Source organism: Pogoniulus pusillus, chromosome Z (assembly GCF_015220805.1).
Source record: "Pogoniulus pusillus isolate bPogPus1 chromosome Z, bPogPus1.pri, whole genome shotgun sequence".
Lineage (NCBI taxonomy): Eukaryota > Metazoa > Chordata > Aves > Piciformes > Lybiidae > Pogoniulus > Pogoniulus pusillus.
The window spans coordinates 91,868,954-91,884,240 of NC_087309.1; the positions used below are offsets into that span (position 1 = coordinate 91,868,954).

At 41.5% G+C, this 15,287-nt stretch overlaps 1 protein-coding gene across 4 annotated transcripts in view; it reads left to right on the forward strand.

The window, feature by feature from the left end:
* Positions 1–15,287, forward strand: part of APC (APC regulator of WNT signaling pathway) — a 123,414-nt gene that overhangs the window by 20,295 nt on the left and 87,832 nt on the right. For 2 of the 4 annotated variants that reach the window (XM_064140729.1, XM_064140732.1), the window contains exons 1-3: positions 3,135–3,158; positions 3,190–3,245; positions 12,260–12,412. In XM_064140729.1, the coding sequence (XP_063996799.1) occupies positions 12,278–12,412 (135 nt within the window). In that variant the 5' untranslated portion in view covers positions 3,135–3,158; positions 3,190–3,245; positions 12,260–12,277. Of the gene's footprint in view, positions 1–3,134; positions 3,159–3,189; positions 3,246–7,171; positions 7,239–12,259; positions 12,413–15,287 lie in introns of those variants that run through there. The other 2 variants (XM_064140731.1, XM_064140730.1) reach the window with 2 other exon arrangements.

The window sequence follows — 15,287 nt, forward strand, 5'->3', positions numbered from 1 at the left end:
GGACGTGACTCCACCACCTCCCTGGGCAGCGCATTCCAGTAGCCAATGACTCTCTCAGTGAAGAACTTTCTCCTCACCTCCAGCCTAAATTTCCCCTGGCGCAGCCTGAGGCTGTGTCCTCTCGTTCTGGCACTGGCCACCTGAGAGAAGAGAGCAACCTCCCCCTGGCCACAACCACCCTTCAGGTAGTTGTAGACAGCAATAAGGTCACCCCTGAGCCTCCTCTTCTCCAAGCTAAACAATCCCAGCTCCCTCAGCCTCTCCTCGTAGGGCTTGTGCTCTAGGCCTCTCACCAGCCTCGTCGCCCTTCTCTGGACACACTCAAGCATCTCAATGTCCCTCCTAAACTGGGGGGCCCAGAACTGGACACAGGACTCAAGGTGTGGTCTAACCAGTGCAGAGTACAGGGGCAGAATGACCTCCCTGCTCCTGCTGACCACACCATTCCTGATGCAGGCCAGGATGCCACTGGCTCTCTTGGCCACCTGGGCACACTGCTGGCTCATGCTCAGGCGGGCATCAGTCAGCACCCCCAGATCCCTCTCTATCTGGCTGCTCTCTAGCCACTCTGACCCCAGCCTGTATCTCTGCATGGGGTTGTTGTGGCCAAAGTGCAGCACCCGGCACTTGGAGCTATTGAACACCGTCCCGTTGGACTCTGCCCATCTGTCCAGGCGGTCAAGGTCCCGCTGCAGAGCCCTTCTGCCCTCCAACTCAGTCATGTGTATAAATAAATTGAATACATTATGTAGCCATAAGTCTTTGACTACACTGTACTTGCTGCTTCTAAATGTAATGTAAAAAACATTGCTGGACCAACCTGATTGAAATACAAGCCACAACTCCTACTCCAGCAACTTGTCAGCTGATAACATAAGTGTTGGGTTACTCGATCCTATACTTGGTATGGAGAGAGCTGCACAGTAACAACTGGGGGCATTTTGGTATGCTTTTCTGAAGGGAGAAACAGTGGCAGAGATCTGTAACCTACCAGTAAGATGTAATGCAAATGGCTAGGTTCAAGACTTTAACTTTGTTAGGGGTAATGTGATAATTTGTTGCATTTGAGGGAGTATGAGTTAAGTCTCTGCAAATTGATATAGACTGGGTCAAAAACCAGAGGTATGTCAACTATTGTTGTGATTAATAGAAGCTTTCTAGCAAAATATCGTAGCCTGAAACACCCATGAACACTGGCGCCTACTTAACTGTTGTTTAGAATAGTTTACCGTAATTGCTCAAGTGATAGGACCTGTATAGTTGGACATAATAACGAGGTCAGAGAGGATTTTGTGTGATACTATGCAGAACATAGCAGATGACATAATATTACGTACACTTTTTAATTATGAAGACATTTGGTGGAAGGTTGTCTGGTAAGAGTATCATTCCTGAGAGTGGAGTATTGCCTTCTATGACTGAAAAAAGGAGCCATGAGGAAAAAAGCTGAAATTAAAGTAGTAGTATTTAAGTATCTGTAGTGCAATAGGCCACATGTATACAGATACCTGTAATGCCTTAATTTTTGTCAGGTCCCAACTGTGAGGTATCATGAGCCAGCTTTTTTCATAGAAATCAAAGAAACTATTGCAGGAAGAATGACATTTCTGTAAGCATATGTTTTTAATGAACTATTTATCCTTATGTAGACTTGTATAAGCCTAAGACTCCACAGTTTGTGAAAGGGCTATAAGGAAGGGCATTAATGTGCTGTAGCTGAGAAACTTGCACTTTTTCAGATGTCTTCTGTTATGAACTGTTCTGTCAAGATGAACTGTGCTGCCTGTAGTTTTATTATTGAATACTTGATATTGAAAGATTAAAAAGCTGCCTTTTGTATTAGATAGATTAAAAAACAACCAACATCCCCACAGTAGCTTTTATCTATAGCTCTTTTATTTAAAAATGAACACGCAGGCTACAAACTAAAACCAGCTGAAATACATCCTAATTTACTGTCTCTTTTATTCAGTAGTGTGCTTCTGTGAGGTTTTAAGACTTGTTCATGAATGGTGCAGCATCCTTATCTTTGGAGAAAGGTAACTTTGGAAAGGACATTCTAAAATAGTTTTATAAATTTGTTTATGCAACAGTCTTTTAGATTTTTGTCCAATCTCAAACTGATACTTACAGTTGTAATTTGTAGTTTAAATGTATACATATTTGATCCATTGCTAAACCACCAAGAAGTGGTGCCAGCTTTGTATCTGAAAACCACGTGAAAACAGTTTAAGTGAAAATAAGTGTGAGATACCCTTGGGGATTACACTTACGGTTAATAGTGCCTGTGTATTTTGTTTAAAATGAGATTAAGTGTATTTGCTTGGGTTCTAGTACATGTAGACCCTCCTTTCATTTTGATATACGAGCAAAGTATTTTCCTTTGAATGCATGCCAAATACTTTATTGTTACACGGCATTTAGGACTTGAGTGCTTTTATTGGAAAAAAAAAATCATCACAACAGAAGTGATGCTAGTGCTTGTGATTTGATTTCTGCACAGCGCTAGGCCTTTGCTCATGGCCATGCAGAGTACTAGTGCTCGGAAATAGGAGGTGCTTCTGCATAGAACAGGCCTCGCCTTCTCTGCGGTGTAAAGCCAACCTGACAGCTGGCCTGCGTTCATGAGCGGAAACCCTACTCTCTATTGTACGCTCTGTGTGCTTAGTAGGCGGTAACAAGTTTCGACGGCTCAGGCCTTTAGCCGCGTGCACTAGCAGAGAGGCCTGCAGCGATGCCGACCAGGAAAGACGATCGTCGTCGCCCGGATCTGAGCCTGGACTCGCACTACCTTGCCGGCAGAGGTACGCTCCGCCTCTCGGCGCCCAACTCGAGGCGCCGCCTGTCGCGGCTGGATGCGGCAGTGCACCCAGCCTCTCCCAGAGACCGCAGGTACAGCGCCCCCGTGCTGCTCGTAGGCCGCACTCCCCAGACATGCTAGTCACGGTGCCCAAAGCCGCAGCTCCCGGTCCCGCAGGGAGCGGCTCCTCCTGCGGTAGATTTGCGGATTGGGGCGGGAGCGCAGCTGCTCACCCGGGAGAGGGCGGACGTGTCCTTCGGGGCGCGCAGCCCCATTGGCTGCGCCATCACGCGGGACGGCACGTGACCGGCGAGGCAGTATTGGCCGCGGCGCTGCGCAGCCGATGGGCGCGGGTGGGGCTGGGCGGGGCGGGGCTGGCCAGGCCGGGCGCTGGCCAGGCCGGGCGCTGGCGGCGGAATGGAGGCGATGCGGCCGCGGCCATGGGGTGAGTGTTGGCGGCGGCGGCGGCGACGGCGGCGGCTGCTGCTGCTGCTGCTGCTGCTGCTCCCCGGGGCCGCTCCACCCGGGCGACGGTGGCGGGCGGGGCGGAGTGGATCGCTGCGCTTGTGACAAGGAGGGGACGATGCCGCCGGGTCGGGAGAAGAAAGAGGCTTTTGTGGATAGAAAAAAAATAAATTAAAATTCGGATCTGTAAGAAAAAGCAGTCTTCGCGGAGGGGAGGAAAAACGGGGAAACGGGGGACGAAGCACGGCGGGGCATCGTTGCGGACGGGAGCGAGCCGCAGCCCGCCCCACCGGTGAGAGGCACAAAGCCGCTGCGGAGTTCTGGCGCGGCCCTGTGCTCCGGAGCGTGGTTCCAAGGCTGAGAGGAGGCAGGCGAGCGGGTAGGGGTCTCAGGGAGGTCAGCCCATGCCTGGCGTGCGAAGATGCCACTCATGGGCTGGTGGGGCGCTGACCGCAGGTGGCACTAGCCCGGATTTCTTTGTGACGGGGACGGTAGTGCTGTCGCTGCCGCAGCGTGTCCCTCTCGCCGAGAAGGGCGAGTCGGAAAGGGCCGAGAGGCCCGGTGGGCGGCCGGCGTACAGGCCAGGCGCCGCGACCGGGCATGGCGAGGGGCGCTCCGAGGATGGTACCGGGCCCTAAGTGGGCCCTGGGATCCGCTGACTTCTCGCACATTTAGTTAACATCACAAAGAAGTGCTTGGGTCCACGGCTTAATCTGAATGCTGTGGGAAATCTTAATAAATTATGTATGAAGCAATGCGTCCTTTCTTTCCTTTTGTCAGATACGCAGCTTTTATTCTAGTAATTAGATCATTGGAGAGCACGCCTTGCTTCTGCAAAAATATGTACCGGGTTTTGGATGACATGTATGCTGTCGAATTCTTTAATCCGAATATTCGTGTTTTGGCACAAGATTTAGTATTCTTCCTGTTGACATATATGGAGGACCATGTATGTCATGAACATTTTTCATCTGAGGATTTTCTAGAGAGGATCATCAGACCCCGTTTTTCATTTGATTTGGATAGCTACACACTGAAAGATGCCTTTTAAAAGCATAGCAAGAAGCAGGCAGCTTCTTAGTTTGCATAGAAGTATTTTCAATAAATTACCATGTGTACATGAACGTGGATAATTTTTAAAATACTTCTCCGTCTACTGTTTCTTCAGTGGAAAGTGCTCCTTAATGTTCTTTCTACTTATTTGTTTTCTTTTAAGGTTGTGAAACAGATTTAGAGGTAGATGTAGAGGTGCTTTCATGACTGTTTTGGTTTGACTGGGTTGCTGAAAGAAAAGAGAATGACAGAAGCATGGTAATGATTATGATGATTACTGTGGTGATACTCAACATTTTATAAAAAAACAGTTTCTATATTTTTGCCACTTGAACATGGCAGCTAGAATAAAAAATAGCTTTTAAATGTAATACTTATATTTGTGAGTGTGGACATTTCTAAACATCTTTGCTCAAATACTGTCATAATGCTGACCAAAACCTTTGCACAAAGCAGTCAGTTATGATTAATATTCTTATACACGTTTTTATAGTACAGTATTGGTATATATATCATACTACATAAGCTGGAAATGCATATGGTAAATTGGTTTCTTTGATCTCCTGATTGTTGCATTTATTTCAGTGTATGTCTTGAGTTGGTAAAATGTTAGTGTTTGTGAAATATGATTATTTTTTCTGCAGTATGAGAAATCCTGTTTAAAATAGGCTATGCTACTATTAATATACTGCGACAGTAAGTTATTGTCAGTGACCGAGTCTCTGCTGATGGTTCTCTAAAATTTGTGTGATGCATTTCCTGTAAAACAGTGTTCTGTTACCTGTAAATGCTGTAGAGAACTCAGAAGATGACCCTGGTAGATCACCCAGTGTGGGGAGAAAAATACTTCTTTATTATAAAATCATAGGGTAGGTTTTATTTGGGGGGAGAGGCAAAGGAGTGGGGCAGCATGTAATTGGTTTTTGTATTGGGTGGGATTTGAATGGGGGAAAGCTGCCATATTTTAATTATTAAAGCTGATTTATTTAATGATAGTGGTTTAGCGGTTAATTTGTATTTTTATTGAAAATAGGAAAATAAAGACCAGTCTCAGAATTCTTAGTATCTTAAACTTTATGGAATTGAATCTGTAAAAGATTATGAGAAATAAGCAAAAGGAAACAAGAGCAGTGAATGCATACACAGCTAGTCATGAATAGCAAAGGTGATCGTCATGAAGGAGTGTTCAGGCATGTGATTCATCCCTGGTCCAATATAAGTTATGATTCAAATGGTGTCTGGGCTGCTTTCTGTTTGATACAAAAAGTGACTTGCATTTTAATACTTTATTTTCCCAGTCATATTCTGAATGCAGCAATGACTAATTAGCTAAGGAACTTCCCAACTCAGAATTACGAAGAATTAAGTGGAGCTTTTTTATTGGTGATGTAATAAAAGCTGAACTTGATTGTTCATAGCTTGAAATGTAAGAATTCTTGATTTCACTTTTTTTTTATTAATAGAATTTTTTTGTTGTTGTTAGCATTTTTTAGTAAAATTGTAAACATGGAATCATTTCTGTTTCACACACAAACACACCCATCATACTTGATCTGTAATGAGAAACACAAGCCAAGAGTTCAGACCATCATTTTCCCTTTCCTTGCCCTCCTTATTGCTTAAAGAATGCTGAGAACATGGATCACTCATTATTTCAGCAGTGAAGTTAGGTTTTGGTTAGAAAAAGCAGATGATGCTCTTTCTGCTTAAGATTGCTGAGTACAAGCCAAGTATTGGACTTAAGGAGGTATCCCAAAATATAATGATGGATTAATAACTGTTGCCAAGTTACAAATTAATTTACAGAAGAACAAAACAAAAAAACCTCTATACACTACACCCTTCAGGGTTTTTGAAAGGTCAAGTATAGAAACACTTCAGTGTTTTAATCTGCAGTCCACAAAGATAAAACCTTCATGCAGAAGTGGACAGAAAAACTAAAGAAAATCCTCTCAGTGCAGCTGAGGTTTAGAGGAAATTATATGGCCTCCTTTTAAAGGAAGTAACACTTTCACATGTTGTATTAGAATAACTGATAATAGTAGTGTTTTTTCATTTTTTTTTTTTCTACATGACTGAAACTTCCAGGAATTCAGAGGATACATAACCTACGGATTATAATTTGGTGTAATTTATTGTTTTGTTTTGTTTTTCTTTTAAAAGGCTTTAAAAAATTTATCAAAAGGACTAGTCTTACATAACATGCAATTCACTTACAAATATCAAATCCCTTGTTGCCAAAACAACACGTTGAGTATGTGTGCTTATTAATTTAAAAGAAAATGGCTCAGGTCAAGAAATAATGTTTTTTCCTGTCTCTTGGGTTTTGAGTCTAAAAAGACTGTATTTGAAATTCTGATTGGCAGTTATTACTTGTATAGTTTTTTTAATCTAGATGAGTGCATGTTTAAATCTGCTTTGTTGTATGTATTCATGCAAAGTATTGATTCAATGTAGCGAGACATTTCTTACCATAATTTCACCTTACTCTGATAGGAGATGAAGAAGAAACCTCTGAGTGATAAGAAATATGGGTCAGAGAAGTAAGAGACCTGCATTTTAGGTACTTCTAATTAGAGCACTAGATTTCAAGTTTCTGTATTTTGTCATCAGTAGTATTCCTCGGGGATCAGTACTGGGTATGGTTTTGTTCGGTATCATTATAAATTACCTGAATGAGGGCATTGAGTTACAACTCAGCGAGTTTGTTGATGATACAAAACTTGAGGGGAGGGTGATTGACACCCTGTCAGGCTCTGCTGCCATCCAGTGAGACCTGGACAGGCTGGAGTTAAGTTCACTTAGCTGACTCGGTAACTCCAGGGTATGTGTTCCCTTTCTTTGTGTTGGCAGTGCCTGGGTGCTCTGCAGGCTGGCTGCTGAGAGGCTGAAGTTGGTTCTCTCCACTCATGGCTTCAAGGTGACTAGGTTTCTGCTTAGATGACCTCACACTGTTACGCTATTTAATTTCACCCTCTTCCTATTGCTCCATTTCATAGTTCATCAAATTCCTTGCGTATTACATGTAATCCTCTTGACCTTGTGAAGCCTCTAGATTTATGCAGCAAGGTTTAATGCCATTTTGCATGCCAAGGTCAGTAACAAAAGCTTTAAAAATACCTGTCATGAACTAGTTTTAGAGGAACTTGACTAACAAACTGCTTCCAGATGAACAGTTTGGCTTTCAGCACTTACCGGTGAAACCTTGTCTTGAGCTACTCCTTATCCATGTATAGTTTTTCTGCTCTTCCTTATTATAATTATCTGGTGTTATATGTGGTACTATATCAAACATGCTAGTGCAGTTTGGGGTAGGTAAGATTCTTCATTTGTAAAAAGCTTAATTTACTGTTCTTCTTAAGTGCAGGTAAAAGGAGAATTATCTTGGAGGGCTAGGGAGAAAGGCAGGTGCCCTAGCCAGTGAGGTGGCAGTTGTCTCTGGAAGCAGATGCATTAAGTGGCTTGTGGCGTATTGTAATGCGAGGCTGGGTGCCATCAGTTAGTTATCAGTGGGAGTGTACTGACTGCCAACACCCAACCCTCACTATGCTCCCAAAATACAGACTGTATGTCTCCCGACTCCACCCTACCTCTGGGAGGTTCTTTTTAAAATGCTTGCTGTATCTTGGTGTGCCTCTGCGAATGCTCTGGTAGCCAAGGGCAGCTGCCAGGCATTGCTGCTGTTCCTGTTGATGCAGGTACATTTTTGGCCACCACTTTGGCAGCTGGCAGAGCTGTAGTTGAGCAGCCTGACTCCTGCCAGGTGCCAGAGTTTCTTGATGTGGCGGTGTCACATATTGCCCATTTGGACATCTCTTAACAACAGGGAAAAAAAGGAAAAAGAAACTTTTTAATTGCTTAGTTTGTGGTAATTCTGTAACTCAGTTTTCTTTTAGCTGAAAACACATAAAGCTCAACATTTGAATAAATTAGGAAGTGACTCTTAATCTGCTCTCTCAGTGGTGATGTCCTACTTCAATGTTAGGAAAATAGAACACAGAAAAAGAAGCCTAGGAACTTAGATCAGGAGAGGGAGAAAACAAGCCAAACATCTCCTTCAGAAACTGGAGCCTTATTCATGCAGCGTAAGTTCATTTAGGGTGATTTTGCATTTGAAATACCAGAGCTAATGCAATTGCTGACTTTCTGTTGTAGCTCCTTCCCTCGTTCTCTTTTCATTGTCTTTGTTGCAGATGTGTATGTCTTTTTAATGTGCCTTTTTTTTTTTTTTTTGTGAACTCATGACTGATAATTCCTTAGTGTGCACAGAAAAATTGAAAACTTGGGGTTTTAACAAATTAAAATAATGGGAGAAAAAAGTACTCGAGAGAATCAAAATGTCTCTCAAATACATGGCACATCAGCTTCTATAAATCAAATTTAGATTAGTCAGAATCACAGAATGCTTTAGGTTGGAAAGGACCTTTAAATGCCAGCTAATCGAACCCCTTCCTGTCCCTGCAGTGAGCAGGAACATCTTCAAATAGACCAGATTTCTTAGAGACCCCTCCAACCTGACTTTGGATGTTTCCAGGGATGGGAATTCTACCACCTCTCTGGGCAACCTCTTCCAGCATTTCACCACGCTCAGTGTAAAAAAAAATTCCTCGTATTTAATCTAATTACTTTCAAACCATTTCCACTCATCTTGTTGCAACAGGCCTTGTTAAAAAGATTGTCTCCCAGAATCCTCCTTTAAATACTAAAAGCCACAATAAGGTCTTTTTGTAGCCTTCTCTTTCCAGGCTCAACAAACCCAACCCTCTATGGATGTCCTTCTACTTCAGTCCTTGGATCATTTTTGTGGCTGTTCTCTGAGCCCATGCTACCAGGTTCATGTCCTTGTGCTGAGGGCTCCAGAGTTGGAGGCAGTACTCCAGATACACCTCACCAAAGCAGAGCAGCAGATCACCTCAATCTGCTGGATGTGCTGCTTTTGCTGCAGCCAGGGATACAGCTGGCCTTTTGAGCTGTGAGCACTCGTTTTTACCTAAACTCCAGCTTTTCATCCACTAGTACCTCCAAGAGCTGCTCTCAATCGTGTAATAATAAAAGTGCAGTACTTGAGTTTAAATTAGCAGATCCTGTCAACATGCTGGTACAATGCTATGCTACAACAACTAATGTGAAAATATTTCCGCTTCTCTCTACCTTTCCTTGGGCTTGTGCAGAGTTGTCTCCGCAATATGTGTTTTGAAAAGAACTGAGAACAACAGCTTTCTTTAAATAGAATGGGAACTATTACTTAGTAAACAAAAGTATGTATGAAGTATTAGACTGCCTAAAGGCTGATTAATAAATTGGTAACTTCAACTGTAAAGAGCTCCAAAACACAGTTTACCATGTTTTAGTTAACTTACATTGTTAGATGAACAATTTTGGCTTTAGTATGGAAATTGGAAAACAATTGCAATTTTATAATTAAATTGGTATTTTTTATAATGGCTGAATAATTGTGATAGTGTTCAAGAACTGCTGCTGTGTTACCCAAAATATGGGGTATCTTGATATTGAGAATAGCCTTTTATCTTTTTATTTGCCTCTGCAATATTACTGTTTCTTTTGTTTCGATTTTTAAAGTGGATTTGTTTTAATCTTTATGCCTTGTAGAGTATTTTTACAGAAGACATAATTACTACTACATTTGGTGCTTCTTTCCCTGTAAAAAGTCCTTAATGTTTACTGCCTGCCTTTCATACAACAGTTACTTTAGTGTGTACTTTTCCTAGGAATTTTGAACATCTGTAACTATCTTCTGTTTCATAAAACACGTAGGCAGTTGGCATCTCATATATGGTTGGTGGTGATTGTTATTGGTCCAAAATTGATTATAGTGTGGTCTATTATCTGCACAGTTTTTTAGAGTTGGAATTGAAATGTGAATAGTAAGGATAGTTTTGTACAGTGCAACAATTTTCTTCCATCTGTCCTGGCTTCCTTTAGTAGTTAATGCACTTGTTAATGAAATTCTTTCATTTTCTTGCTCATAGAATCGTTTTAGTTGGAAAAGAATCATCACTTAGTCATCAAGTTCAACCTTTATTGGTACCAAGCCTGGTTCTAAGCAATGTATGTGCCTCTGCAATACATCTCTGTGTCTTTTGAGCACTGAAGGAGTGGCAATTCAGCTGCCTCGATGATGAGCCTATTCCAGTGTTTGATCACCCTTTCAGTGACAAAGTTCTAATATCCAATCTAAACCTCCTCTGGTACAACTTGAGGCCTGTCCTATCTCTTACTAGTAGGGAGAGCAGACCAACATCCACCTTGCTACAGCCTTCTCCTACATTAAGTACAGAGTAAGAGACTCTCAGCCTTCTTTCCAGACTAACCAATCCTAGTTCCCTTAGCTGCTCCTCATAAGACCTGTGCACCAGACCCTCCACCAGCTTCATTGCACTTCTCTGGATTCCAGAACCTCAATGTCTTTCTTGTAGCTAGGGCCCCAAAACTGAACACATGGCCTCACCTTTACTGAGTACAGAGTCACAATCACTCCCCAGTCTTTCTGGTTGTGCTATTCTTGATACAGGCCAAGGTGCAGTTTCCCTGAGTACACTGCTGTCTCATACTTAGCCAGCTGTGTTGATCAACACTCCCAGATCTTTCTCTACTGAACACTGATGCATCAACCCATCCAGGCCATGAGTAACCGGTTTCTTCAGAAGGATGCTGTGGGACACAGTATCAGATGCTTTACTAAAGTCAGATAAACAATGTCCACAGGCTTTCTTTCATCTACTAGCAGGTCACTTAATTGTAAAAGGAAATCAGGTTTGCCAGTCAGGACCTTCTTGATCCTGTGTTGGCTGGGCCTTATCAGCTTTTTCTCTCATTACCACCATGTGTATGCCATCCAATGCCATAAACTTGTGTATGTCTAATGTGGTGCAGCGGTCACTAACCATCTTCTTTGGTTTATGGGTTCTTCATTCTGCTCTCCATCCCTGTCTTCCCACTGGGGGACCTGGGTGTCCAGTGAAAACTGTTCCTACTACTAATAACTGAGTCAAAGAAGTTTGGTGCCTCAGTCTTGTCATCATTGACTAGGATATATTCCGCTCCATCCAGCAAGTCAGATAATTTCCAGTTGGGCTTTGGCCCTTCTAATTCCTGCATAGCCTTACAACAATTATGTAGTCCTCCTGGGGGGGCTGTCCCTTCTTCAAATGACCATAAACTCTCCTTTTTTCACTTACAACCACATCTATTTAACCAGACCAGCCTTCTTCCCTGCTGACTCACCTTTTAGCACATGAGAATAGCCTGTTCCTGTGCCTTTAGAAGTTCCTTCTTGAACAGGGTCCATCCTTCCTTCATTTCCTGGCCCTTCATGACTGTCGTCCAAGTGACTCTGTCAACCAGTCTCTGAATCGGGCCAAACTCTGCTTATTGGAACTCCAGAGATGGCAGTTTTGCTGATTCCTCCTCTTCTGCAGCAATTGAAAACTATCATTTTGTGATCCCTGTGCCTGAGATGGCCTCTGATTGTTACATCACCCATAAGTTCTTCTCCGTTTTCAACAAGGAGGTACAGTAGGGCACATTTCCTGATTGGCTTTCTCACCAGCTATATCAGGAAGTTCTCTTCCACACGCACCAGGAACCTCCAGGACTGCTCCCTCTCTGCTCTATTTCATTTCCAGCAGACATCTGGGAAGTTAAAGTCCCCAAGATGAGCAAGGACTAGTGCTCGTGAGACTTATCCAAGATACCTAAAGAATATTTTATCTGTTTTCTTCATGTGTATCAAATGAAAGCCCACTGAAGAAAAAGTCTTTGAACTGGTGGTGTTTTTAGACATAAAGAGTTTTGTTTAATGGATTTAAATTAATTGTTTGCAAAATTGAATGGTAAATGGGAAATAGGTAATAATTTTATGATTAGATGAATTTGCCTTTTTTTAATATATATGTATAATGTTTAATATTTTCTTTTTAGGTCTGAGGGTTGCCCAGGATGGCCGCAGCTTCATATGATCAGTTGCTAAAGCAAGTTGAGGCATTAAAGATGGAGAACTCCAACCTTCGGCAAGAGCTAGAGGATAACTCCAATCACCTAACAAAACTGGAAACAGAGGCATCTAATATGAAGGTATTGCAGGCTTTGTGCCTGTGTGGATAAGCATTTCTGTTGCTGTCTTCTGTGTCATGGACTGGTAGTTGTGTAACAAGTTTTGTGTACTTTCAGATTCAGTTCTTTTCCAGGCTGCATTAAGTGAAAACCATTAAATCTTAGTGAAGAATTTGTCTTTTTTTTTCCCTAAATATTAAAATTTAACTATTTCAAAACAGTTTTGAAGAAACAGCTTCAAAGCCTTGCATCTACTTTTCTCATGTGTCATGATAAGCACTTTGATTTTAGCACTGTTCTACTTACCAGCAAGTAAATGAAATCTGCTGACATAGTTTGACAATGCAAGTGTTGTTCAGCTCTTGAAAATGTGGAGGTTTTCAGCATTTTAAGTAAGGCTAATTTTTTTTATTTTCTGCAGTTACCACATTTAACATCACAAAAGGAAAAGTTCATTTTAAATAAGGGCACGAGTTCTCCAGCCTTAATAGTGTCACCTAGATCTGTCTATCTGCTGCTCATTGGCTAGGTGTAGGACCTCAAAGCCACCTGTCCAAGTGGAAACACTAGGCTCAGACGGAATTTAGATGGGTTTTGATGAGTAGGAAGATAAAATACACAGTTACATTGTGATGGTTTGGGCATTAACCCGCCCCCCCCACACTTTTGGAATTTGCCCCAGCTAACTCAGATGGCCTCTGGGAATATAAATGAAGCTATTTATTTTACAGCAGCAAATATACAAGCAGCTATTTACAATATATACAGTTATACACAGAAATATACAAAGGATAAACAATACAGAAGCACAACTCCCCTCCCAGAAACCTGAGTCCCCAGGAGGGGCTCTCAAACCACCCCAACACCTCCCCTTGCCCTCTCAACCTTACCCCAGTTCTCAGAAAAGAAGAGAGGTGCAGCCAAGAGGTTAGGGAGCAAGGTTAATGAGATGTGACTAGGTCTGAGGGCAAAGGCAGAATGAAAGACAAAATGGAGAATGTTTTACTTCTTCTTCCCAGAGTTCTCAGCGTGACTGTGAGCGAAGGAGACACAATTGTTGTCATTTCACTGCCCGTTATCTAGTTCTTTTACCAAAACATTCTAGCTTGCTTCAAACTAGCACATACATCCATGTGATCTGTGACACTGAACAAGGCAGAATTTCACAGGCATTATAGCTGTATTAATATAGAGCTTTTTTAAGCTGATAAATCCTGCTACTTTTTGCTAACAGCTAGCAAAACCAGATTGTTTTTGGCATCTCAGTTAATATATCTCAGAAATGTTTAGTGTCTTTTCATATACTGCTATATATGGCAGGCATTTTCTAGACATTAAACAACATTGGCATATCTGTCTTCTTGATTTCCAATCTTCATATCACAGTCATGCTATATAACTGATCTTTATGTTTTTTAAGTATGGTAATCTAATGAGTACAGAAGTTAAAAATGTTTTGAACTGAAGTTGCCTTTTATACATCCTGTAGGTTGGGACTTTTATACCTCTGTAAGAAAAAAAAATATTTCCTGTGTTTCAAGTATTATCACTACTTGTAATACTTGAAAGAAGCACATTTTTTCAGCTACATGTTCATTTTTACATTGCAGTATAAAAGGAATATGTCACTGGTACCTAAATTGAAAATTAATTGTAGTCCTGTACACTGGTTACTTGAAACTGTGTTCAGCATTAGCAGCTATGTAAAAATAAATGGTTTATCTGGTCAGTTATGCATCTTAAGGCTAGTTCTGTCATTTAGGGTGTTTTTCTATAGTTCAGTATTATAACAAATTGGTCAGTAACTCCCCTCCCCATCTTTCTTTGGAGTCTAAAATAAAGGAGGAAGAGCAAGATCATCTTCATGGTTTGAAAAAGGAAGAGCAAAAATGCCTTTTTTACTTTCTTTGTCTCCATACAGTTAATTTTATTTTTTCTTAAGCTTTTGTTCAGATAATGAAAATTCCACTGAAACTAGGGACAGAGCAGCTGTATAACCTGGCCTCTAGAGCATTAATTTGGGATGTGGAACAGCTTTCTGTCCTTAGTTCAAATGTGGCAGATCACCAACAGAGTGGTTAAGAACGTATAGAAAGTAGATATCACATTTTTTCTTTCCAGAAATGCCATTCTAGATCTAAATAATTCATCCTAAAATAACTCCAAATATTAATAAACTTGTTATGTTTATTTATGTTTTGAAGTGTGGATAGGTAGGAGATTGTTCGAGAGGAATTTGATTTTTTTAAAAATGAGTAATATATGAAGAAATCGTAATCCGTTATGGCCCTTCCAAGTGTTTGCACCTGAACCAAAAAGCTGTTTACCTTGATTCTTTCAGATGTGCTTGGAAAGAGCTTTGACTTGACTTGAATGTGAGGAATGATATGAGTATGATCTTGCACTCTAATTGGAGTCTGGAGGTGATATTTGGTGGAGATTGTTGGAAGGATTCTCTTTAGTCAGGAGATAATTTTAGTTTTGCAGACTTAAAGAGAAAGTATGTGTTGGCTTTGTTCCAATAAAAGACATGATTTCTATGGTTCCGCTGTAATTAAGGATAATTGCAGGCAAAGTGATTAGAAAAATTACAGCAGTGGACACAGAAAACTCTTTGGCTACCATATAAAGAGTTAAATTTCCAAATATTTTAGAAAAAAAATCCTTTGGGAGCATGTGAGTGTCACAGACGTAACAGCCCTTCCCACCCAAGGGTAGGAGTGGCAGTGGGGAAAACAAGCTGTGCTTCTGTGATTAAAATAACTGTTCTTGTGCAACGAATTTTAATGTGTGGGCAAGTGCAGTACTATAATCATAGACTCATTAAGGTTGGAAAAAGCATCTAAGATCGAGTCCAACCTTTTACCCAACACCTCCATGACTACTAGACCATCAC